This window comes from Capra hircus, chromosome 8, assembly GCF_001704415.2.
Source record: "Capra hircus breed San Clemente chromosome 8, ASM170441v1, whole genome shotgun sequence".
In the NCBI taxonomy this organism is placed as follows: domain Eukaryota; kingdom Metazoa; phylum Chordata; class Mammalia; order Artiodactyla; family Bovidae; genus Capra; species Capra hircus.
The window spans coordinates 38127785-38151717 of NC_030815.1; the positions used below are offsets into that span (position 1 = coordinate 38127785).

Here is a 23933-nt window from a genome sequence, read left to right on the forward strand (position 1 = left end):
AACCAAAAGACTCAGACTGGCTGAATGGATTAAAAAAAAATAAGACATATATATGCTGTCTACAAGAAACCCACTTCAGATGTAAAGACACATATAGACTGAAAGTCAGAGGATGGTAAAATAGATTCCATGCAAATTGGAAGCAAAAGAAAGCTAGAGTAGCAATCTTTATATCAGACAAAATAAACCTTAAAATAAAGAAGATTACAAGAGATAAGGACACTACATAATGATCAAAGGATCAATCCAAGAGGAAGACATACCAATTGTCAATATCTGTGCACCCAAATAGAAGCACCTCAATACATGAGACAAACACTAACAGACATAAAAGGAGAAATTGACAGTAACACAATAACAGTAGGAGACTGTAGCACCCCACTCACACCAATGAACAGCTCATCAAAACAGGAAATTTATAACAGGACACAAGTCTTAAGTGATACATTAGATAAGATGGATGTCATTGATATCTCAGGACATTCTATCCAAATGCAGAAGAATATGCTTTCTTCTCAAGTGGATATGAAACATTCTCCAGGATAGACCACATCTTGGGTCACAATCAAACCTCAGTAAATTTAAGAAAATTGAAATCGTATCAAGCATCTTCTCTGACCACAATGCTATGAGACTATATATCAACTACAAGAAAAAAAACTGTAAGAAACACAAACACATGGGGATTAAACAACACGTTCCTAAATAACCAACAGGTTACTGAAGAAATCAAAAAGGAAACAATTTCTAGAAACAAATGACAATGAAAACACGACAACTCAAAACCTATGGAATGCAGCAAAAGCCATTTTAAGAGGGAAGTTGCTACAATCCTACCTCAAAAATTAAGAAAAACATCTAATAGACAACCTAACTTTACACCTAAAACAACTGGAAAAGGAAGAACAAAAATAACCCAAAATTAGTAGAAGGAAAGAAATCATGAATATCCAAGCAGAAATAAATGAAAAAGAAATGAAAGAAATAATGGTAAAGATTTATAAAACTAAAAGCTGGTTGTTTGAGAAGATAAACAAAATTGACAAGCCTTTAGCCAGACTCATCAAGAAAAAAAGAGAGTAGAATCAAATCAACAAAAGTAGAAATGAAAAGGAGAGGTTACAACAGACAATGCAGAAATACAAAGGACTATAACAGACCATTATGAACAACTATATGGCAATAAAATAGATAACGTGGAAGAAATGGACAGATTCTTAAAAAAGTTCAACCTTCCAAGACTGAACCAGGAATAAATAGAAATTATGAACAACCCAGTCACAAGCACTGAAATTGAAGCTGTGATCAGACTCTGAATAGCCAAAGCAGTCTTGAGAAAGAAGGATGGAGCTGGAGGAAATAACCTTCCTGACTTCAGATTATACTACAAAGCTACAGTCATTGAGACAGTATGGTACTGGCACAAAAACAGAAATACAGACCAATGCAACAAGATAGAAAGCCCAGAAATAAACCCATGCCCCTGTGGGTACCTTATTTTTGATAAAGGAGGCAAGAATATACAATGGGGCAAAGATAGCCTCTTCAATAAATGGTGCTGGGGAAACTGGACAGCTACATGTAATGAAATTAGAACATTTCCTAACACCACACACAAAGATAAACTCAAAATGGATTAAAGACCTAAATGTAAGACCAGAAACTATAAAACTCAATGACATAAATCAAAGCAAGATCCTCTGTGACCCACCTCCTGCTGCTGCTAAGTCACTTCAGTTGTGTCCGACTCTGTGCGACCCCATAGACGGCAGCTCACCAGGCTCCCCCATCCCTGGGATTCTCCAGGCAAGAACACTGGAGTGGGTTGCCATTTCCTCCTCCAACGCATGAAAGTGAAAAGTGGAAGTGAAGTCGCTCAGTTGTGTCTGACCCTCAGCGACCCCATGGACTACAGCCTTCCAGGCTCCTCCATCCATTCCATGGGATTTTCCAGGCAAGAGTACTGGAGTTGGGTGCCACTGCCTTCTCCGATGACCCACCTCCTAGAGTAATGGAAATAAAAACAAAAGTAAACAAGTGAGTCCTGATTAAATTTAAAAGTTTTTGCACAGCATAGGAAAGTATAAGCAAGGTGAAAAGACAACCCTCAGAATGGAAGAAAATAATAGCAAATGAAGCAACTGACAAAGGGTTAATTTCCAAAATGTACAAGCAGCTCATACAACTCAATACCAGAAAAACAAACAACCCAATCAAAAAGCAGGAAAAAGACCTAAACAAACATTTCTCCAAAGAAGACATACAGATGGCTAACAAACACATGAAAAGATGCTCAATATCGCTCATTATTAGAGAAATGCATATCAAAACTACAATTAGATATCACCTCACACCGATAAGAATGGCCATCATCAAAAAGTCTACAAACAATGCTGGAGAGGGTGTGGAGAAAAGGGCACTCTCTTGCACTGTTGGTGGGAATATAAATTGATACAGCCACTATGGAAGACGGTATGGAGATTCCTTAAAGAACTAGGAATAAAACCACCATATGATATGACCCAGCAATCCCACCCCTAGGCATGTACGCTGAGGGAACCAGGGTTGAAAAAGGCACTAGTATCACACTGTTCATTGCAGCACTGCTTACAACAGTGCTAGATGCCCATTGCAACCACCTAGATGCCCATCGACAGGGGATGGATAAAGAAGTCGTGGTACATATGCACAACGGCATATTTCTCAGTCGTAGAAAGAGGCGCACTTGAGTCAGTTCTGATGAGATGGATGGACCTAGAACCTATTATACAGAGTGAAGTGAGTCAGAAGGACAAAGATAAATATCGTATTCTACCGCACATATACAGGATCTAGAAAAATAGTGCTGAAGAATTTATTTACAGGGCAGCAATAGAGAAACAGACACAGAGAATAGACTTATGGACATGGGGAGAGGGGAGGAGAGGGTGAGATGTATGGAAAGAGTAACATGGAAACTTACATTACCATAGGTAAAATAGATAGCCTGTGGGAATTTGCTGTGTGGCTCAGGAAACTCAAACAGGGGCTCTGTATCAACCTCGAGGGGTGGGATAGGGAGGGAGATGGGAGGAAGGTCCAAAAGGGAGGGGATATATGTGTACCTAAACATTATGTATCACAAGAAATTAATAATAGTGCTTCTTTTGAGGGAGTAAAACTGGTAAGAATTAGGGGCTTTTAATTTTTTTTAACCTTAAGCTTCAACCCTTTTTTCATTATGAAGTTTTTAAAAAGTCAGAAGAATGTATTACTAATACTAATTTTAAATTCATCTGTAAATCGGGTGGCATTATCTCCATGTGACAGATGGAGACTAAGATCCAGAGGAGCTTGTTGTCTGACTACTTGAAAAGGGACATCAGGTCAAGGAGAGCTTTGACATTAGAGGCAGGACTGATTCCTCTTTTTTCTTTTTCAGAATGCTATTTCAGTTGTTTTGTCTTTACATATACATTTTAGAATAATCCTATATCTATAAAAATTTTGGTTTCATTGGGTAATGATGCATATTTTAGCTTCCAGATGTTTCAGTTTTTGCAATGGGCTAGGTGTTAGATATTGTAGATGGGAAGGAATTCACTTCATATTTAAATTTACAGTTTATCACTCAAAAAATCTTTTTCACAAAAATGTCTTTTTAAATGTAATATTTTTTAGGGACATTGTGTAGAAAGCTTAAGAAATTTCAGATGTTGTTAATAAAATAAAATAAAATAGTCCCACTGACTAGTAGACAGCTTAAAAGAAAACTCTGAAACTGCACATTAAATGTGGCCATTGGTGTGTGAACTACAATGGTGTGTTAACCTATTTAATGATTTTCAGAAGAATAGAGAAAATTAAAACAAGAGTAATTAAAAAAATGTATAAACCTGAAATTATAAGCACCTAAATTTTCAGTTATGATCCATACGTAACATCATTTTCTCTAGAGCACATTTTTAATACCTTTTGACTTGCATCAATACAACATCCCACTTTGACTATTTTAAATAAAACATGCTACTGTTTTCTCAGTTCAATTATAGTATAATTCAGCATGAATTTTGGCGACTTCTAGGGCTTCCCTGGCTCAGAGGGTAAAGCGTCTGCCTGCAATGCAGGAAACCTGGGTTCGATTCCTGGGTCAGGAAGATCCCCTGGAGAAGGAAATAGCAACCCACTCCAGTATTCTTGCCCGGAAAATCCCATGGATGGAGAAGCCTGGTAAGCTACAGTCCATGGGGTCGCAAAGAGTCGGACACGACTGAGCGATTTCACTTCACTTCACTTCACTTCAGGATTCACCCTAAGTCATGAATTGTAGCATATTCTGCAGTCATGAAAAATGGGTTCTATGTTAACTTTTTCATAAATTTAAAAACCATGCAGAAATTTAATTTTTATTTTATAGTAGATTTACAATGTTGTGTTAGTTTCAGGTTTATAGCAAAGTGGGTCAGTTACACATATACGTATATCTGCTCTTAAGATTCTTTTCTTATATAGGCCATTACAGAGTATTGAATCGAGTCCTCTGTGCTGTGTCCTCTGTGCCATGCAGTATAATCCCTTGGTTTTGAATAGATGTCAGAAAACCACTATCCTAGCTGCCCTTCCACATGTAGTACTTTGCTGATGAGTTCTCGATCTGGGTTATGCAGATAAGCAGATACTATCCATAATGCTTTTTCACCAACAGGTGGCACTAATAATTCCCTTTATTTTCATAGTACCCCAGGAATAATCCTTATGGAGGATTTAGGATATATCTTTTGCGCTTTTTGGAACATGACTGATTTTAAGAACATCTAAGCCGGGAAACATCCAGCATTTCTGATCAAGTCTTTGGCATACTGCCTTTCTCTTAGATTGCTGGCTCCTAGCTCTAGTCTCTTCTTTCCTTCTTTGATTGATCTTCCAGCACAAGATGAGTAGAAGTCATGAGAAAAACACAGAAGGAAATACAAAATCCATTTTTAAATTCATTTTTCGGAGAAGGCAATGGCACCCCACTCCAGTACTCTTGCCTGGAAAATCCCATGGACAGAGAAGCCTGGTAGGCTGCAGTCCATGGGGTCGCTAATAGTTGGACACAACTTAGCGACTTCACTTTCACTTTTCACTTTCATGCATTGGAGAAGGAAATGGCAACCCACTCCGGTGTTCTTGCCTGGAGAATCCCAGGGACAGGGGAGCCTGGTGGGCCACCGTCTATGGGGTCGCACAGAGTCGGACATGACTGAAGCAACTTAGCAGCAGCAAATTCATTTTTATTGGAGTATAGTTCATTTATAATGTGTTAGTTTCCACTATACATCAAAGTGAATCAGTTATACATGTAAATATATCCACTTTTTTAAAAAAATTCTTTTTCCAAATAGATCATTACAGAGTATTGAGTAGAGACAAAGTCCATTTGTTGAAGTCCTTTTCCATGGGCGAAATGATGACATTAATGTTGTCTGGACTGAAGAAGAACTCAGTTTTGAACAAATTGACTAAACATTTATTGCAGAGCTGCTCCATGCCTAATACTAGTCTATACATTTCCTGAGGTCAAAAAAAAAAAATTATAAAATGCTTGGTGGTGACAGCAGTAATGGTTCTCATTTACCTGTGGTTTGTCTATGCACCACAGTGCCTGGCAGATAGGAAGTGCTTAATTACTGGAGCAGCTTACACTTACCACTATTCCTTAGCTCATCTAGTCTCTTCTGTTGCTCTGTGGCACCCACGCTGTGGATTCACCGCTTCCCTTTATTCCTCCAGCCAGACTCCAAGCCTTGCACCTCCCGATGTTTTCCTCTGCTCTGTCCTCTTCTCATGCTGAGCCCTAAATCGTCAATCCTGCCATCTCCTGACACCAAGCCATCAATGTCCCTATACTAGTTTGCAGATATTTCATATTCAACTGGTTCCATCCCACCATTTTCTCAAAAAAATGTTTTCTAGTGCTCAAGTTTAGCTTTTCATTTAGAAATAAAACAATTTGTCTAGTTTATTCTTAAGCCTTGTTCTTTTTAGAATATGATCTCATTATTACGGGGTGACCAGGAGGGATGAATGCCAAAACCACTGGGCCTTCCACAGAGTCAAAAGATGGTGTAATTTTGTGAAATGGAGGAAATATGCATTTTGAATGGGATTAAAAAACCTATTACTCACTTCCTTTCCTTCCTGCAGAGAGTACTGAGAACATTAAGTAACAGTTTATGATTGACTCAGCACTCCTCCCTGGAATGTTAGTCATTAAGTGTGCTCTAAAAGTGGTGCCTTCAAGGACTGCTGAGATGGGTATGGCCAGCCTCTAGCAGCCGTGACTATGCGGGGCTTAGGAAAGCTGACCCCGAGTCTGTCAGGAATGGTACCACACTCAATTACACTCAATTACACTCAATTAATTGTACTCAATGTACAATTCCTTTGCAGTATAATCGGATCATTGCCTAATACTTAGTGATATTAAGAAATTATTGTTCATCATTTTAAGTGTGATAATTGCAATTATATTTTAAAAAATAATTCTTATCTTTGAAAAATACATATTGAAGTTTGAATTGATGAAATGATATGATGCTTGAGTTTTGCTTCACAACAATCTAGTTCAGAGTGAGAGGGTTAGTGAGGGATGTAGGTAGAAACAAGATTGACCATAATCTTTTAATTTTTAAAGCTGGGTAATAGGCACAATGTGGTGGTCCCTTACATTCTTCTCTCTACTTTTGCACAGTTTTGGAACTTTCCATAATGAAAACGATTTTTTTTAGATGCATGATCCTGAGCGAGGGTTGAAATCCCATCTCTGAGTAGGAATGCGTGAGCTATAGTGCACATACCAGGTGTTGTTCTGGTTGTTCAAGGCTTTCGGCTCATGCAGGGGTCCTAGGTGAGCTTACTGTTTTTTAGGAGGGACTTTGTGTCACATGTTGGTGAACCTACAGCCCGTACCTGATGAATATTGAATGAGTACATGAAGGCAGAGAGGCATAAAGCGCTGACCCTCTTCTTCCTGTCTGCAGCGGAGCCCAGGGGGAATACGCTGGGCTGGCCTCTATCCGAGCCTACTTAGATGCGAAAGGAGAGACACACAGAACTGTGAGTATGAACCGTTTGCTTACCGCTGGAGTCGGGTGGGGGGAGGGCAGTGGGCTCAGTTTTAGGGTCCCTTTTGTTCTGTGGGATACTCCCTCCAAGTCTTCTTGGAAGAAGTTGGGGAAACATATAATCAAGAAACAAATGTCTATGAAGTGGCTATTATGATCCTTGCCTCTAAGACTTTTCACTGGACCATTTTGAGGGAAAACGTTTTGAGGTAAAAGGCTTCTTAGACCCAGTCTGTAAAAGTTAGCCAGTTGGCTGCAGAACTGCTGCCCCCAGGGAGCAAAGGGTGGAAGGGGAAGGAATGTTGCCATTCCACGTCTCCCTCCTTGGCTCAGCCCTGGCCCCAGGCCTGGACAGAGGGCAGAGACCGAGCTTTCATTCTTCTATAACTCCTACTGTGCCTGAGCCCAGTTCTTGCCCTATGTATGCTCAAAAAATATTTATTGAATAAATAAATTCCTTATTAGTGATTCTCAGCTCTCAACAACAAAAGAAGACATGGAGCAGAGTTCACGGTTCTGTTTCATCGTTTGCTTTGAGTTAGAGTCTAGTCTCCAGGGTCCAAACTGCTTTTGGAGGCCAATGGGCTCCACAGACCTCCACTAATCCTGAGGCAGTGCCCTTAGCAGATGACCTAAGAACACAGGCTTCAGATTGTGGCCTAAGGAGGCCTGTGTTCCTGGTGGTGGCCACGCTGACCTTGAACTTCATGAGCTGTGGAGATGGTATTAGTAGGGAAGAGTCAGGAGCAAGTCACAAGCGTCTGCCCAGCCCAGGAAGTTTAGGGAAAATGGGGCCGGAGTCCTTCTGGCTGCACACAGAACAAGGGTGCAGTTGGTGGTAGCCCCGTCTTAGTCCATTCCTAGTTTTATTAAAGCTGGAAGATTATTTATGACTAGTTACCTGGATTTTGCAGGGAAGAATTTAAATACCAGTTTACTTTCCTTTCACAAAATGAGAGGAAACACTTTTTTCTCCCACCTTCTTGATATTGCAACTTTTAAATTTTTTTTCACTTGGGTTTGAATTCTTCGATTTTCTAAGGAAGGGTTAGTTTGGAATTAAAGTTGTTCTTTGGACCTCAAAATCTCAGTGCTTTCATAGAGTCAGAAAGGAGATGTTGGGATTCTGGTTGTCCAAGGAGAGGCTGCCAGATGACTGACGTTTAGAGTTGCCTTTTCTATTTTTCCTCCGTGGCTTCCTTGTACTGAGTAGCCCCTGGTTCATGCTCTTTAACTATGAAGTTTCTGGGACTCCAGGAGAGGGAGCCATTCATTCTGTGTTACCATCTCCGTGTTGTTCCTGCTTTATGGGGAAGCCACTGGGAATACAGCCACTGTGGTGCTTGTGGTAGGCCTGTGACCAGCTAGCGAGAAAAGGCCAGCTAAAATCCAGGTTCTGTCTACTCTGTGACGCTTCTCATCCTGCACTGGTTCCTAGTTCTCCATGCTGACCCCAGGAACTGTACGTTAATGTCGAGGAGTTGGGGGCCAAACCAGAAAGGTCACAAAATAAGGATGAGAGACTGGGCCTGGGCAGAGTTCTTCTAGGTTTCCCTGGTGACTCAGAGGTAAAGAATCCACCTGCCAGTGCAAGAGACCTAGGTTCGACCCCTGGGTCGGTTAGATCCCCTGGAGAAAGAAATGGCAACCCATTCCAGTGTTCTTGCCTGGGAAATCCCATGGACAGAGGAGCCTGGCGGGCTACAGTCCGTGGATCACAAAAGAGTTGGACACGACTGTGCAGCTAAACAACAGCAGCAACAGAGTTCTTCTACGACGCATGGATTCTTCTCAGCTCTTTTTCCCTCTTTGTTTTTTCCAGTCCTCCCTTCTATCTCAGTCCCCTTGTGTGTGATGCTTCTCCTGGCTCCCCTGTTCACATTGCTATCACTGAAGTGTTAGGAGAGGTTATTCCACTGAAGGACAGGGAGAAGTGGGATGCTGCATTTTGAGGGTGGGTGAGGGAGGCAGGGACGACTACCCAGTCATTGAGCTTGCAGAAGCAGAACCCTGAAGTTTGGAAATGTTGGCATCCTGAAGATTTTAATTAAACCTGACTTTTTAGTTAGAGAAGAAGAAAATGATTTATTATTCAAATAATCATGGAGGACTTTTCTGTATCAGAGATGTCCAAGACAGCTGCTCCCATATAATAGACTATAACAGAAACTAGTCAAATATATCCTGTTTTGCAAAAAAAAAAAAAAATGTGTGGGGAAGTCATGCTATAGGACCTCCTGGATTCCTGATGATTTTCTTATTTCAAACTGTTTTGGAAGTTATTTTTACATTTGCTCTTAGGTTAAATTTCAGAGGTTCCTAAAATGCAATGGCCAAATTCTTGATTTACCAGTTTAATTTGGGAGACTACAAATAATTTAAAAAACACTTATGTAAAAATTGCATGTGCCAGGCACTATCCTAAGCACTTTATAATTATTACTCATTTGTTAGTCAAATACTAATTCAGGTTTGCTGATCAGTGATTGAATTTCCTATACAAAGGGAATACATTGACCCAAACAAACTAAAAAAGCACCACCAAAACCTGTATGTATTTTTCTTTTCTCAGTTGCCTGAGGCAAAGTAGTGGCCTTTGGATTTTGGATTTGACCAGTGGTAAGAAATTGATTTCCCTTGCAAAGGATTTCTTCTCCTTAATCCTTCACTCATTCGGCAAGTCTTTTGAAGATGAGCTATGTTGGGTCTATGCCAGGCACACTAGGGAGTTAGAAAAATATAGAATCCACCTAAATTGGCATAAATGAACCAAAGAGAGTTAGTGTTGGCTAAAGTATCAAATCTAGGTTCTGTCCTAGAACCTAGGTATTGGAAGTCCCTTACAGTACTACACATTTTAAAGTGAGGATCCACATAGAAAATCAGAAATGTCTAACAGCAACAAATCATTGAAAAACTGACTGAGACATTTTCTTCCTGCTAATCCTTATATCCCTAGACAGTGTATTAAAAAGCAGAGACAACATTTTGCCAACAAAGGTCTGTATAGTCAAAGCTATGGTTTTTCCACTAGTCGTGTGCAGATGTGAGAGCTGTACCATAAAGAAGACTAAGCACTTTGATGCTTTCAAACTGTGGTGCTGGAGAAGACTCTTGAGAGTTCCCTGGACAGCAAGGAGGTCAAACCAGTTAATCCTAAAGGAAATCAACCCTGAATATTCATTGGAAGGAGTGATATTGAAGCTGAAACTCGAACACTTCGGCCACCTGATGCGAAGAAGCTGACTTATTGGAAAAGACCCTGATGCTGGGAAAGATTAAGGGCAGGAGGAGAAGGGGGCAAAAGAGGATGAGATGATTGGATGGCATCACTGACTCAATGGACATAAGATTGAGCAAACTCTGGGAAATAGTGAAAGACAGGGAAGCCTGGTGTGCTGCAGTTCATGGGGTCACCATTCAAAGAAGTGTTAACTGTCCACAGAAGAAGAACAAAGTAATTTCATCTTTGACTCTGTTGATAGTTCTCTTTGGGTCACATGCATTTTGCTTTAATAGATGGCTTTGCTGTTTTTGAGGAAACAGCTGTAAAGTTAAATTTCCCCTTCATAAGCCCATTTTTATAATGCCCATCCGTTTTTCTTCACAGGGTGACAATATTGGTTCTGGAATTAAAAATAGAATTGTTTTCAGGGTCAACATTGCTTCTCCTTACTGCTTTCTGTTGGAGGGAACTGCTGGGTGCCCTTTCCTATAGTGGGGCATCATCAGATCACACAGAGCATGTGTCTTTACCTCTGGTCACACGATTTGTGGGCAGGAAATGAGAATGATTTAAACCTGGGAATTTTAGTACTATCCCCACCAACCATTTTCCATAAGAATTCAACACATCTTTAAGCTCTTGCAATACTCTTTCTTGATCTCTTCAACTTTTTTTTGTTTTGGGGGGAATTTTCATTTCCCTAATTATACTGGCAACACCAAGATCACTTTAGAAAGAGAGGAGTAGTCTCCTGACAAAGCAAGAAATGTTTTGTCCCTGCCAAGGAGTCTTGTTTGAGGTGATGTAGTCCCTGTCTAAAGGGTCCTTTTATTTATTTATTTTATTTTTTTGATCTGGTTGTGCTGCACAGCATGTGGGATCTTAGTTCCCCAACCAGGGATCCAACCCACATGCCTTGCATTTGAATTATGGAATCTTAACCGCTGGTCCACCAGAGAAGTCCCTCTAGACATTTATTTATACAGATGCCAACCTTCTCAGTGAGTGCCTTGTGTGAGCACAGGGCAGACACTGATGGGCATTTGTGCTTGGCCTTTCTCATGTAAGCAGAGAATCTATTGCACAGAGTAAGCATCCAGTAATGATGACATCACTGGTGTGTTGTCACTGGGAGGCCTTGGGATATGTCTACCATTATCTCTCCTGGGTCCCAGCAGAGCCAAGCAGAGCACTGATGTGTGCATCTGAGTCCTAGAGTTTAATTTCTAATCTTTGTTTTTGTAAGGTGCTTTCTACATATTATTGCTGAGGCAAGGTTAGAATAAGCCTAGGCTTGTTTTGGTGTTACTGGGATAAGGAAGGAGAGTATTAATATTCTGAAAGTCTTTAGGGAACAGTATTTAGGGATCCAGGTGTCAACTCCTCTGTTGGACACTGTTTTGCAATATAGTAATCATGAAGTTGTAGCAGATATTAAGGCACCACCGGTCAGTTTAAATAGCGTATATGGCACCTATTGTATTTATGCTCCAAGCATTTTGTAGGACTTTTCTGTCATTATGAACAGCCTGGTGATTTTTCTCTCTTTCCTTCCTTTCATTTCATTCGTAAGGTTTGCCTCATTCCAAAATCTGCACATGGGACCAACCCTGCAAGTGCCCACATGGCAGGCATGAAGATTCAGCCTGTGGAGGTGGATAAATATGGAAACATCGATGCAGCTCACCTCAAGGCTATGGTACTCATCTTCCACTCACCAGATGCGGGAGGTCTGGGTTGGAAAGAAGTGGCGGGGATCAGGGATGGTTTAGGCCAACGTTATCTTCTTTTGCATTCTCATTAAAAGACTGCAGTTCCTTCTCCGAATGGGTCTAGGGAAAATGGCATAAAATCAGAAAACCTAGCCATCTCTGTAAGAAAATAAAAGCAAGAGTCACATTTTTGGTCCAGAGTAAAAGTGACCACAGTTTCTTTCACCTCTTCCTTCTTTAACAAGGACAAGTTCCTTTAAACTGAAATTCTGTCCTCTAATATGTGCATGTTTAAGAAACTGGATGAATTATTCATGGTGGTAGTAAGACTAGTCCTTGCAGAATCTGCCTGCTTCCTCCTGCCCAATCTTCTCCTTCCCCCATGAACAAACTGGAAGTCACAGGTATTCTCAATCTTTGTGTTGGGGATTAAAACAGAAATGTAGCTTTTGCAGATGTTTGTGATGGTCCCAGCCATTACTTGCTGAATTTCAGGCAACATTCCATCCTTCTTCCTGCAACACCAACCCCCACTCCCAAACTCCCAACCTCCCAACCTTCAGGAAGATGTTGCCTAGCAACCGTATCTGCTTTCCACTGGTGGACTGGAGGCTGCATCTTAAGAGGGAAGGAAATCACTTGAATGGCAATGCGATTTTGTTGGGGTTATTAGGCATGGAGACTGAGAACTTCATGTAACTACCTTCAAAAGGAAGATAAAAACAAACAATACTACTTATCTCTCACATCCACCTCCCCACTTCCCATTGCCCCATAAAATTTTTACCAGTAAATATTCTGTGTCAAAATGTGTAATTATTGTTTCTCCAATATAGGATATGATTTTAAATTTTTGTTTGTTTTGTTTTGACGTGAGCCTCTTCTCTGCCTGGCTGGTCAAAAGAACAGGAACATGTCTTTCATATATGCTTGCCTCCTGTCAAAAGGAAAAATGATGTTTGTTTGTTTGTTTGTTTTAAATCAGAGAAGAACAGTCCTAGTGGGAATTCTAATTTCAATAGAATGGGAGGGAAAGTGGATAGGATGGATTTGGCAAGATGAGCATAGCAAGATGAACTATGAGAATTGACTTGTCTGGAACCAGAAAAAAATCTGAAATAATTATTGAGATGATTTGAACCAAAGGAAAACCACTTTAGAAAATTCAGCCCAAAATATCCAGAAATCTTCTGAACAGTTTTTGGTCTTGACCATGGAGACCTAGTCTAAAGGAGTCTTGTTATTTCTTTAGAATGATTTATGAAGGCAGAAATGGCTATGGACCTTCTATTAGTAGCATCCTACATAGAGACAGTTTGAGAAATGAAAAGACCAAGACTTCATCTTTCTTAATCCTTTGAAAAGTGAGCAGTTGGTTAAGAAAGAAACATTTCCTCTCGTTATCTCCCTCTGCACCTTTTCTGTCTCACAGGTGGATAAACACAAGGAGAACTTAGCAGCAATCATGATTACATACCCATCCACCAATGGAGTGTTTGAAGAAAACATTGGAGACGTGTGTGACCTGATTCACCAACACGGAGGCCAGGTCTACCTGGATGGGGCCAACATGAACGCTCAGGTGGGCAACGCGAGAAAACGGTTATGAAAAGAAAATTGCCTTGTCTTCTTGACAGTTGTCTTAAAACATGACACTGAATTCAGAACAGAGACTGACTTTCTCTATTGCCAAATCAAAGTATGTACTACAGTTTCACTGAGATTGCAGATCCTGGTGCGGTGGTAAAGAATATCTACCTGCCACTGCAGGAGACACAAGAGACATGGGTTCAATCCCTGGGTTGGGAAGATCCCTTGGAGTAGGAAATGGCAACCCACTCTAGTATTCTCGCCTGGAAAATTTCATGGACAGGGGGGCCTGGCAGACTACAGTCCATGGGGTCGCAAAGAGTCGGACACGGCTGAGTGACCGTGCTCATGCATGGGCACGGGCACGCGTGCACGCGCGCACACACACACACACACACACACACACACCTCCCAAGGAGGTCATGAAGTCACAGGGGATGCTGATGAGGAAGTAAAAAGGTTGAAGGGAAGCAGGGAGTGAGCTGAATTTTCTAAGCTTGTGGCAGGGAGGGGCAGGGGGTGACCCCTAAAGGCGAGAAGGTCACCTGACTCCCTTCCTGAGGGAATTAACACCCAAGGTTTGGCCCCTGGCAGATGCTGAGCTCCCATGACCTTGGACTAGCTTCAGTTTCATCAGCGTAAAACAGCTGCACATCTCTGGCTCTGAAGGGCTGATCCTGACTACTTGCTGGGCTGTGTGTGTGGGGGGGGGTGGTCTGTGTGACGTTTTGCTGCCGTTGTTCAGTCGAGCAGTTGTTTCTGACTCTGCTACCCCATGGACGGCAGCATGCCAGGCCTCTCTGTCACTCAGTATCTCCTGAAGTTTTCTCAAGTTCATGTCCATTGCATCGGTGATACCATCCAGCCATCTCATCCCCTGATGCCCTCTCTCCTTCTGCCCTCAATCTTTCCCAGCATCAGTGACTTTTCCAATGAGTTGGCTGTTAGCACGACCAAAATACTGGAGTTTCAGCTTCAGCATCAGTCCTTCCAACAAGTATTCAGTGTTGATTTCCCCTAAGATTGATTGGTTTGATCTCGTTGCTGTCTGAGGGACTCTCAGGAGTCTTTTCCAGCACCACAGTTCGAAGGCATCAGTTCTTCAACACTTTGCCTTCTTTATAGTCTGTGTGACACGTGCCTTTGAGGATATGCTTTAGGGAGACTTTGGAGGGCAGGGACTCATCATCTTTTTAAAGAGTCTTCTCAACTCCCTCTCCTTTTTTTTTTTTTTTAAACCATTTCAGACTCTTTCATTAAATTTTTTTTTAATTTGTTTTTTTTGCCCCAGTGAGTGGCATGTGTGGTCTAACCCCAGCCAGGTATTGAACTAGTGCCCCTTGCATTGGAATTATGGAGTCTTAACCACTGGAGTGCTAGGGAAGTCCCAATTTCAGACTCTTTCTGTTTTTCTTTGCTTCTATCTGATCTCTTTTGAGCAGTCCAGGGATTGTCTGTTGATTCAATAGCATAAATGAGTCTTGTAGTTTTTAATCACATCCACAATTAGCTCAAATGCCAAAGTGGCAGGAACACCTGTTGAATGTTGTGGCTGGTACTAGGATGGTCTCAGGAAAACTGTCAGGCTCCCATCCTCTCTCTCAGCTCAGTATTCTCTCAGATAGCCTTCCAGCCTTCTATATCGACGTGTCCTAAGGGGCCATTCAGTAACGTGCATGATACCCAAAGCCGGGGTGCTATACATGCTGGGGTGAAATTGCCTGTTTCAATAGCCAGGAAAGCCTATACTTCCCCTCCCCTTTCTTGGGGGTGGATAATTAGGAGTTGATGGTATATTCAGATCATACTTTAAAATCTAAATGGTCAATGCTGTTTCCATAGAAACTGCAGGGCATGCTGCCTGTGGGATATCGGATTGAGCTGCGTCTGAGGACATTTCTGTGCACATCTCCAGCCTCTCCTCTCAGGGGAGCAGGATGGCTGTCTCTCCAGAGCACCCTTTTGAGCTCTTGACTTGTTTTTCGGTCTTTCCCTTTGTGACAGGTGGGAATATGTCGTCCCGGAGACTTTGGGTCTGATGTCTCACACCTTAATCTTCACAAGACCTTCTGCATTCCCCATGGAGGTGGCGGCCCTGGCATGGGGCCCATCGGAGTGTGAGTTCTGGGCCCTGGTTTCGGGATGGCTTTGAAGACTGAGAATCAGAGACTGGCCCCACACTCTGTTCTTCTCATCCAGGACTTCAGGTGTCAGGATACCTTCACATGTAGTGTGCCTTTAGGGGCTGGCTGATGAGCGGTGAATGTGGTGCTTTCAAGGAGCTTTCAAGGGGAAGCAAACATAGATTTTATTAATCACAGTATGTATGGCCACACTCAGCTCCCAGTCATGTATAAACAGAGCAGGTTTATTAACAGAGAGATGAATAGTAAGCTTTACTGGAGCATTATGGGTAAGAACTGGTATATTAGCACCTAGAAGGGTCTCTTGCACTTTTTTTTTTCACTTTACAATATTGTATTGGTTTTGCCATACATCAACATGAATCCGCCACAGGTATACACGTGTTCCCCATCCTGAACCCCTCTCCCTCCTCCCTCCCTGTGCTATTCTTCTGGGGACTGATGCACTGGGATGACTCTCTTGGACTTTAATTTAGACTTCCAAGCAGCTTTATTTTTAAAGTCAGCTTATGGTTACATCTGAGGATCTATCATATAACATGGTGGCTAAAATTGATAACACTATTTTATAATTAAAATTTGCTAAAGGAGTAGAACTCAAATGTCCCCCTGCCAGAAAAGGAAATTGGGTGTAATATTTTGGACACTTTACAGCCTGAATTCTTATTACATCTGGGATAAGTAGGAAGGAAACAAACCTTATTACTAGAAATAATTGGATGAAGTCAGAATAAGACTAAAGCAATATCTCGGAGCAGTTGGTAACTTTTTAAACTGAAATCAAATCATCTCATGGAAATGATGCTGAGTAACCATTTCCTGAGCGTCTTACTTTTTCCCAAAATGTGCAGAAGGGGCCAGTCTTCAGGGATATGGGGAGCCCGGCCCCCTTGGGTTTTTCTTCTTTCCTTTTTGATTCCTGTTTTCTGTAGTAAGCAGCAGGGTCGCAGTGGTTCAGCTGTGGGGGAAGTGGGGCGACTGATGTTCACAGGCTGGCCTGTGATTGTCACCCTATGGGACATCTCAGCAGCATCCTTCTATATCCCTTAGATGCCTTGGGAAAGAGTGTGGGGCCAGGGCAGGGAGGGAGAGAGTGTGAGGGGCTGGGATGTCCCCACATCCTCATGAGCCCATAGCTCTGCATGGTGTTCCAGGCTGCCTGCCTCTCCCCAGCTCTCCACCATGGTACTTGTTTGCGCTGCTAGGATACTGATGGCTGGTGAGCCATGCCTCCAGCAGAGGAGGGAGGAAGGGAGACTTCCTGAACATCTGCCCCTTAACAGGTACCGGGTCCCTTCCATGCCAGAGTTCCTTTGCTAGGAATAGAGCTTCCTGAGAGGGCCCAGGACCTGCCTGTTTGGTTAGACCAGATCTTTTTAACATTTTCTAAATTTGTATTAAAATATATATGTATACAGGAAGAAGCATCTTGTTCCTTTTCTGCCTAATCATCCCATCATTTCGGTAAAACCAAGTGAAGATGCCCAGGCTTTGGGCACCGTCAGCGCAGCCCCGTGGGGCTCCAGTTGCATCTTGCCCATCTCATGGGCTTATATTAAGGTGAGGCCTGCTAATGCGTGTTAGATGGTTTGGGGGGAGTGATGTGTGGAGGGGGACCTGAGACTGCAGATTCCTTCTTGACTTAAAAATGAAGAAATCCATGTTTGAGATGCGGTTCAATGAAAATTGCTGACAACTTGAGTGGAAGAAACCGTCTGAAAGAGATCAGTTAAAATTCATTTTATCTTTTCTTCATCAGGCTTTCCTTTGGGTTTCCTTTGTTTTCCTTTGGGTTCTCACAGTGGGTTTAACACCAGAGAAACTGACATGCCAGATATATTTTTCCAGACAGAGCTAAGTACCATGAGTCATATGGATGTTCTGACCACGTCATTTGGTTTCCTGTAGGATTTGTACAGCCCCTCACAAGCGAAAAACAGTGCATATACTAATTATTACACTTGGTTGAGATCCTGGGATAAATGTTAGGAATACATCTCAGTTTGCTTTGTATTTCTTGGGAGCCTGGAGGATAAGATGAAAATAGCAGAAATTCATTTATGTAAAGATTTTCCTGAATCTCTTTGCCCTTTAGGGCCTGTGGAACTATATTCTCGAAGGTAATTAGACTTTGTCATAGAATGGGCTTCCTTCTTTTGTGTTTTTCAAAAAAACAACAACAAAAACAAAAAAAACCCACCAAACACATTAGGGTCAGAGTTTATTTTATACAGTTCTTATTCGAACTAGCCTGCCCACCTCCTGAGCTGACAAGACCGCACGCTGGATAGGAGCACTTCTTCAGCCAGTAATTAGAGCAGTCTTCCCCAACTGGTTCCCCTCCTGAGAGAAAGCGAGGATCTGGTGACATAAACCCCAAACTCAGCTATGCACATCTTGCCGGATGACTCTCTGGGCTGGTTGTTATTCTTGAACAGTGTGGCATTTATGATTCTTAATGAAAACTTTCTGGGAAGCTGGGACAGCAATTCTGTACCCCAGAGACTAAAACCTGCGTTTTCAAATCATGCTCGAGTTGTTTTGCAAATAGCAACAAGAACAGTCATCATAAAGGTCTGCTTCTTTGCAAACAGAATCTTAATTCCCATCCTCCTTTTGGTCTCTGTGAACCTGAGTCATTTGTTATGGAATGTTATTTGGGTTAGAGATGATTTTCCACATATAGAAAATAAATGCCCTAGGGCTGGTTTGGCTGTGTGCCAGATACACCAGACAGACTCAGTTTAAGAATGAAATAAATATGGTAGGGTTTCAGCCACCCCTCCTACCTTGGGCCCTTTCTTTATTTTAGGCTGTTGTTACTTATTACCAGGACTCTAGAATTATCGTCTTCTCTCCTTTATACAGCTCTTCTCATATACTCCCTACAGAACTGCTAGATTTCTGCTAAGACTCTCCATCCTCTCCTGGCTTCCCTTGGCCTCTACCACTGGATGTCCCAGCCCACACAAAATCTTTAGGAGATTCTCCCCAAAATGCACTTTCCCAGGCCCCATTCCAGAGAGAATCAGTTCAGTGTAGGCAGGGTAGAACTGGGGCCATAAAGTGGCTCAGACTCTGATGCACAGGTCCAGAGGCAGAGGACAAGTCCAGGTCTTTCCCACCAAGGATTTGAGGCTTGTGAGAGGTGGTCACAGCCCACCTGGCTCTACAGCAATGCCAAGGCTGCAGCCACGGGCCTTCCTTCCATACCTTTGTTTCTGCTATTATTCTCACCTAGAGTCTCTTCCCGTTTCTCTTTGTCTGTCCAAATTCTACCCATTTCGAGTTTCTACTCAAGTTCTCTCACTCTGGAAACCCTTCTTTGGCCAACCTGGCCCAGCGTGTCCTCTCCTTATTTTGGACTTTGGTATCCCTGCTCTGTTATTTCATTTGTTTTACATCATTTTTGTGTTAACATATATCAAGCCTCTATCATCTGAGGTGTTCTGGGAAGAAAATAGGTAGGACAAATTGATACAGTCTTGGTTTTCAACTCTTTGCTGGTGATGCTATCCCTATAAAATCATAGGGACTTATGAACCACCAGAAAAGGATAAGATTGAGAACCTTTCAGTTGTTAAACATAAAAACCTGAACTATGGACAATTGAAAGACAAACCATACAAAATGGATTCAGAGGGTATTTTGGCCAAGATCCCTCAAGATTCCTGGCAATTATCAAGGCATCTCAAATTCGCAATGAACAGCCAAACAGAAACTCCTCAAAAACAGTTCTTTTCCTTGGGTAAATAAAGCGATAGTCAGCAGTCAGTTTTTCCCTGTTCTAAGCTTTCTAACTACAATAAAAAACATAAAATTACTGTTCAAAGAGGGAAACCAAAAGTTATTTTAGGCTTAGAGAAGACTGAGAGATATCTTAGTTAGGATATTTCACTCCCTTGCAATCCAGAGAGCGCTGGGGAGCTGACTTCCTTTCCTCTGGGGATGTCTTTGGTTAGTGTCCACTGGGTCTCCATGTTCCATGGTTGATGACTATTTTTTCCTCTATTGCAGATGATGGGAGGCAAGGGCCTTAAACAGGCCACAGAGATTGCTATTTTGAATGCAAACTATATGGCCAAGCGATTAGAAAAGCACTACAGAGTCCTTTTCCGGGGTGCGAGAGGCAAGTATCAACTTCAGCCTATATTCACTTTGGCTTTTTTTCTTGGCCAAACCAACTTTGACCTAGTGGATGTGACTTGCAGAAGTGGGTAGGAAACTGGAAGTAAGGCCTTGAGGTACTGGAAATAACTTCCATTTAGTAAACAACTTAGGGATATTGGTGGGGCTCTGCCATGCACTTAGTCTCAGGACAACTCACAACAAGGACCACACCATAGAGAGACATATACATAAATCCCATGAGCTTCTTGCCTCCTCCACAGCCATGAGGATGAGTGGAATAATTCTAGTTGGGAGAGGCTCCTGGGAGGAGCCTTTTGAGATAAGCCTTGAAAGGAAGCACAGCAGAACCCCAGTAAACAGAGATGAGGAGCAAGCTGGAGAGAAAGGAGTTGTCTGAGTCTTGGGTGGGTTGAAGGATGGGATAGGAGGAGAGGGAGCAGACTATAATGCTGGAGAGGTAGCATGGGCCTTGAGGGTCTTGGAAGGCTCTGGATTCCACCCTTGGGCCAGAAAGGTTTCTGAGCAGGGGAATGACAGGATTAAGAGGATGTTAATACCCTCAAGATGGTGGCAGAGGATGAGCATGCTGTTAGAAGTCGAATCAGAGGACTCATGTACTAATTAGCTGAGAGTGAAACCCTTTTAGGGAAGCCTCTATAGCTTATCATGGGGCTTCCCTGGTGGCTCAGAGGTTTAAGTGTCTGCCTGCAATGCTGGAGACCTGGGTTCAATCCCTGGGTCAGGAAGATCCCCTGGAGAAGCAAATGGCACCCCACTCCAGTATTCTTGCCTGGAGAATCCCATGGATGGAGGAGCCTGGTGGGCTATAGTCCAGGGGGTCACAAAGAGTCAGACACGACTGAACGACTTCACTTTCACTTTCTTTAGCTTATCATGGAGGGAGGGAGACAGAGATGGAGGGACTAGGTCTCCCTGGAACGGGAGGGGCTGGCGCGGGTGGACTTGCAGAGGTGTGGCCCTGGGCACAGAGTCTGAGAGCAGACTTTTCCTTGGTGAGACCCAAGGAAACCATATTGAGAAACCAGAGCGAAACCTCTCAAGCAGATGGCTGCATGGAACGGATGAGGCAGTGTCAGGCTCCCCACGTCCCACCCGCTGCCGTTGCCCTGGCGCCCATCCTTCCTGCCTCTGCTCTGGCCACACCTCCTCCCTGAGGCTGCCCTTTCCTTTCCTGGTGGCGAGAACTACTCCTCTCGGCTCCTTCCACCACAAGGAGTCTCCCACTGACTCATCGTCAGCTCGCTCCTGCAGACCTGGAGCTCCTGCAGCGGGGAGGCTGTGGCTGCCTCAGTCCTTGGCGTCGTGTCAGCACAACACACACAGTCGGCACACGTGGGTGGTCCTGCGTGACATGGAGGCACAGCTGAAGAGCAGGTGGCTGGCCTCTCAAGTCTTTAAAAGAACCCATGCCTTTCACAGTTAGGAAGCCTTCTGTCACCTTTGAAAGCAGTTAGGGCCAACAGCAAGGCAAGGGCCAGGTGGAAAGGGGCTGAGACATGGACTGAAGTCAGGAGAAGGCAGACACTTTCATGGTTTGGGGGCTTTACCGTGAAGCGGGCAGGAGCTGCTGCAATAGGATGCAGCTTCATTTCTTTTTAAATAAGAAAATAAGGTGATTTTAAGCTGCTAGGGCAAAGGCTGTGAAGAGGTGAGAGTGAAGCTACTGTAGAGGGAATAATAGGAGAGGCATCAAGTCACCCTGGAGGTGGTGGGAGGGGTTGCCCTGAGAGTCGGGCGGGCAGGACCTGACTGTGGGTGCGCATCGGAGAGCAGGGACCGCCGGGTGTTGAGCCTGGGGCAGAGAGAGCAGCGAGCAGTCAGTAACCAGTGTTCAGTCCCAGGGCCACAGCAGCAAGGCCCTGCTTCGTCTCTTGGCCTGTGTGCATCTCCATCTGTGATCTTTAATTTAAAGACTGATCTTGCTTTGTGAATATGTATCCACAAGGGTGGTTCCAGAGTTTGAAAATAGAAAAGAACTAAATAATCAGGAGCTCTGGTTAGCAGTGCTCCCCAGAGAGGAGAAAAGAACGTTGTGGGCAATATGTCTCTAAGCAACACAATGAAATGCTTCTGAAGTGGGTATTAAAGAAGCTACAAGAGCTACTAATTAATTCAGATATAGCTCCTGTGCTGTGAGATGCATCCTGCTTCTGTATTGGCCTTCAGGATCGCGTCAGTCTTGGTCTGGCTATAACTCATGTGCATGTGCTCAATGTGGAAAATCTGGACAAAGAAGTTTGAGGAAGAAAGTGGAAATGACCCATGGTTTCATCGAGCAGACATAACGGCTTAATATTTTGTTGTATTTCTTCCCACCATACTTTCAGACAATTGAGATCATATTACAAACAGCTTGTACCTTGTTTTTTAAACTTTATTTTATATCATGATCATTTCCCTTGTCACTAAATGTCCTTCGAAAGTGGCTATATCCATTCTATGGTATGTATCATGTGTCAAATTCTATGGGGTTCCCTCACCACCGCCACATTATTTGTAACAACGCTGCAATGAATATCTTTTACTTAGTTTTTTTTTTTAACATCCCTGATTATCTACATAAGTTAGAGTTGTAGAAGATAAATTATCTCAGGATATGAATGCATTTACGCACTTGAAATGTTTGACCTTGTCTCCCCCGAGATCCTTAATTCAAACTTATATCACACTAACAGCCTGTGAGTGACCATCGCCCCAGGGCCCAGTGAACACCAAGTGCCAGGCTGGGAACACAAACCAAACCCAAAATGTTTTTGCCAATGTGATGCATGGAAATAGTCTTTTTGCTTTAATTTACAAGGTATAGGGTACTTTTTCCCTAATTGTTAAATCATTTCTTACACGTCCTTAGGATTAAGTTTGACAACTTCATTGAGATAGGATTCACGTACCATGCAGATCACCCACTGAATTTCAGTGGTTTTAGTGTGTTCAGAGAGTTGTGAGATGCAAACCTGAGTCCTTAGAGTGAGAATGAATGTGGTATGGACCGCACGGGGGGAGATGGTACTCGAGGAGGGGAAAGTGAGCAAGCTAGTACCGATCAGGCGCCTGCCGTGTGCTTGGCAGCGAGCGACCGCTTTAGGCAGAGGCTGTCCCAGGAGGCTTGTAACACAAAAAGATGGATGAAATTTCCATTTGTTTTGACATTTTATCCCAGAATGAAATAATGAATTGTATTTCTCATCCCAAGCAGAAACAGATTGGTGATTACAGACTTTATTACCCAATCCCAAAGTTCATGAAACAAAACTTGTCTCGTGTTTGGTCTGGTAAACACATTCATTACACAATCAGAGGTTTGGTATTTTAGGGCCTAAAAAAGAATGATCACTGTACCTCCTGATGGCCCAAAATAGAAATGTTCTTAATAAACACTTTGTATTCCAGAATGTCTAATGGCGATATTAGAAGACTGTTACTCTTCTTAATCATATTTACCAGCTTTAAATAAGACTGGAATTATGGACAACTGTAAGGCAATAATTTTATTGAACTAGAGGCATTCCTCCCCCACCCCCCATTTCTTTTTTTTGCAGAGCGGTAAGACTTGGGGAATCTTAGCTCTCCAACCAGGGATAGAATCCATGCCCCCTGCAGTGGCAGCATGGAGTCTTAACCATGGAGCCACCAGGGAAGTCCTCAGGCTTCCCTTTATGAGCCATTTCTTTGAGAGATTTGTTGAGGCTTAGGGTTTTGTGAAGCAAGGAATTAATGCACAAGAATTGGGATGGGGAGCAGCAGTAGTACTTATTCTGCAAGGATGAGGAAAGGAGTTGCCTCAGGTAAACAGAGGCATTTTGAAAGGAGGAATTGAAAATGCTCACAAGTGTCTGCTTTTGTGGGAGGCTAGGCTCACTGTCTGATCTAAACGGAGTTCTTGTCAGTGGAACAGACCATTTTGTTAGTGTCCCAGTGTTTTCTTTATGTTTCAACTTCTTAAAATGCTTATCCCTTTCTGACCTTAGACAAATCTTAACTCTCCCTGGAAATTCTTGTCCTTGAGGAGTTTTCCTGGTGG

At 42.8% G+C, this 23933-nt stretch overlaps 1 protein-coding gene across 1 annotated transcript in view; it reads left to right on the plus strand.

Annotated features, from left to right (window-relative positions):
* GLDC (glycine decarboxylase) overlaps nucleotides 1-23933 on the plus strand; it is an 85550-nt gene that overhangs the window by 53135 nt on the left and 8482 nt on the right. The window contains exons 16-21 of the mRNA XM_018052009.1: nucleotides 7005-7080; nucleotides 11888-12013; nucleotides 13459-13608; nucleotides 15621-15733; nucleotides 17179-17320; nucleotides 19778-19889. Coding sequence (XP_017907498.1) covers nucleotides 7005-7080; nucleotides 11888-12013; nucleotides 13459-13608; nucleotides 15621-15733; nucleotides 17179-17320; nucleotides 19778-19889 — 719 coding nt within the window. The remainder of the gene's footprint in view (nucleotides 1-7004; nucleotides 7081-11887; nucleotides 12014-13458; nucleotides 13609-15620; nucleotides 15734-17178; nucleotides 17321-19777; nucleotides 19890-23933) is intronic.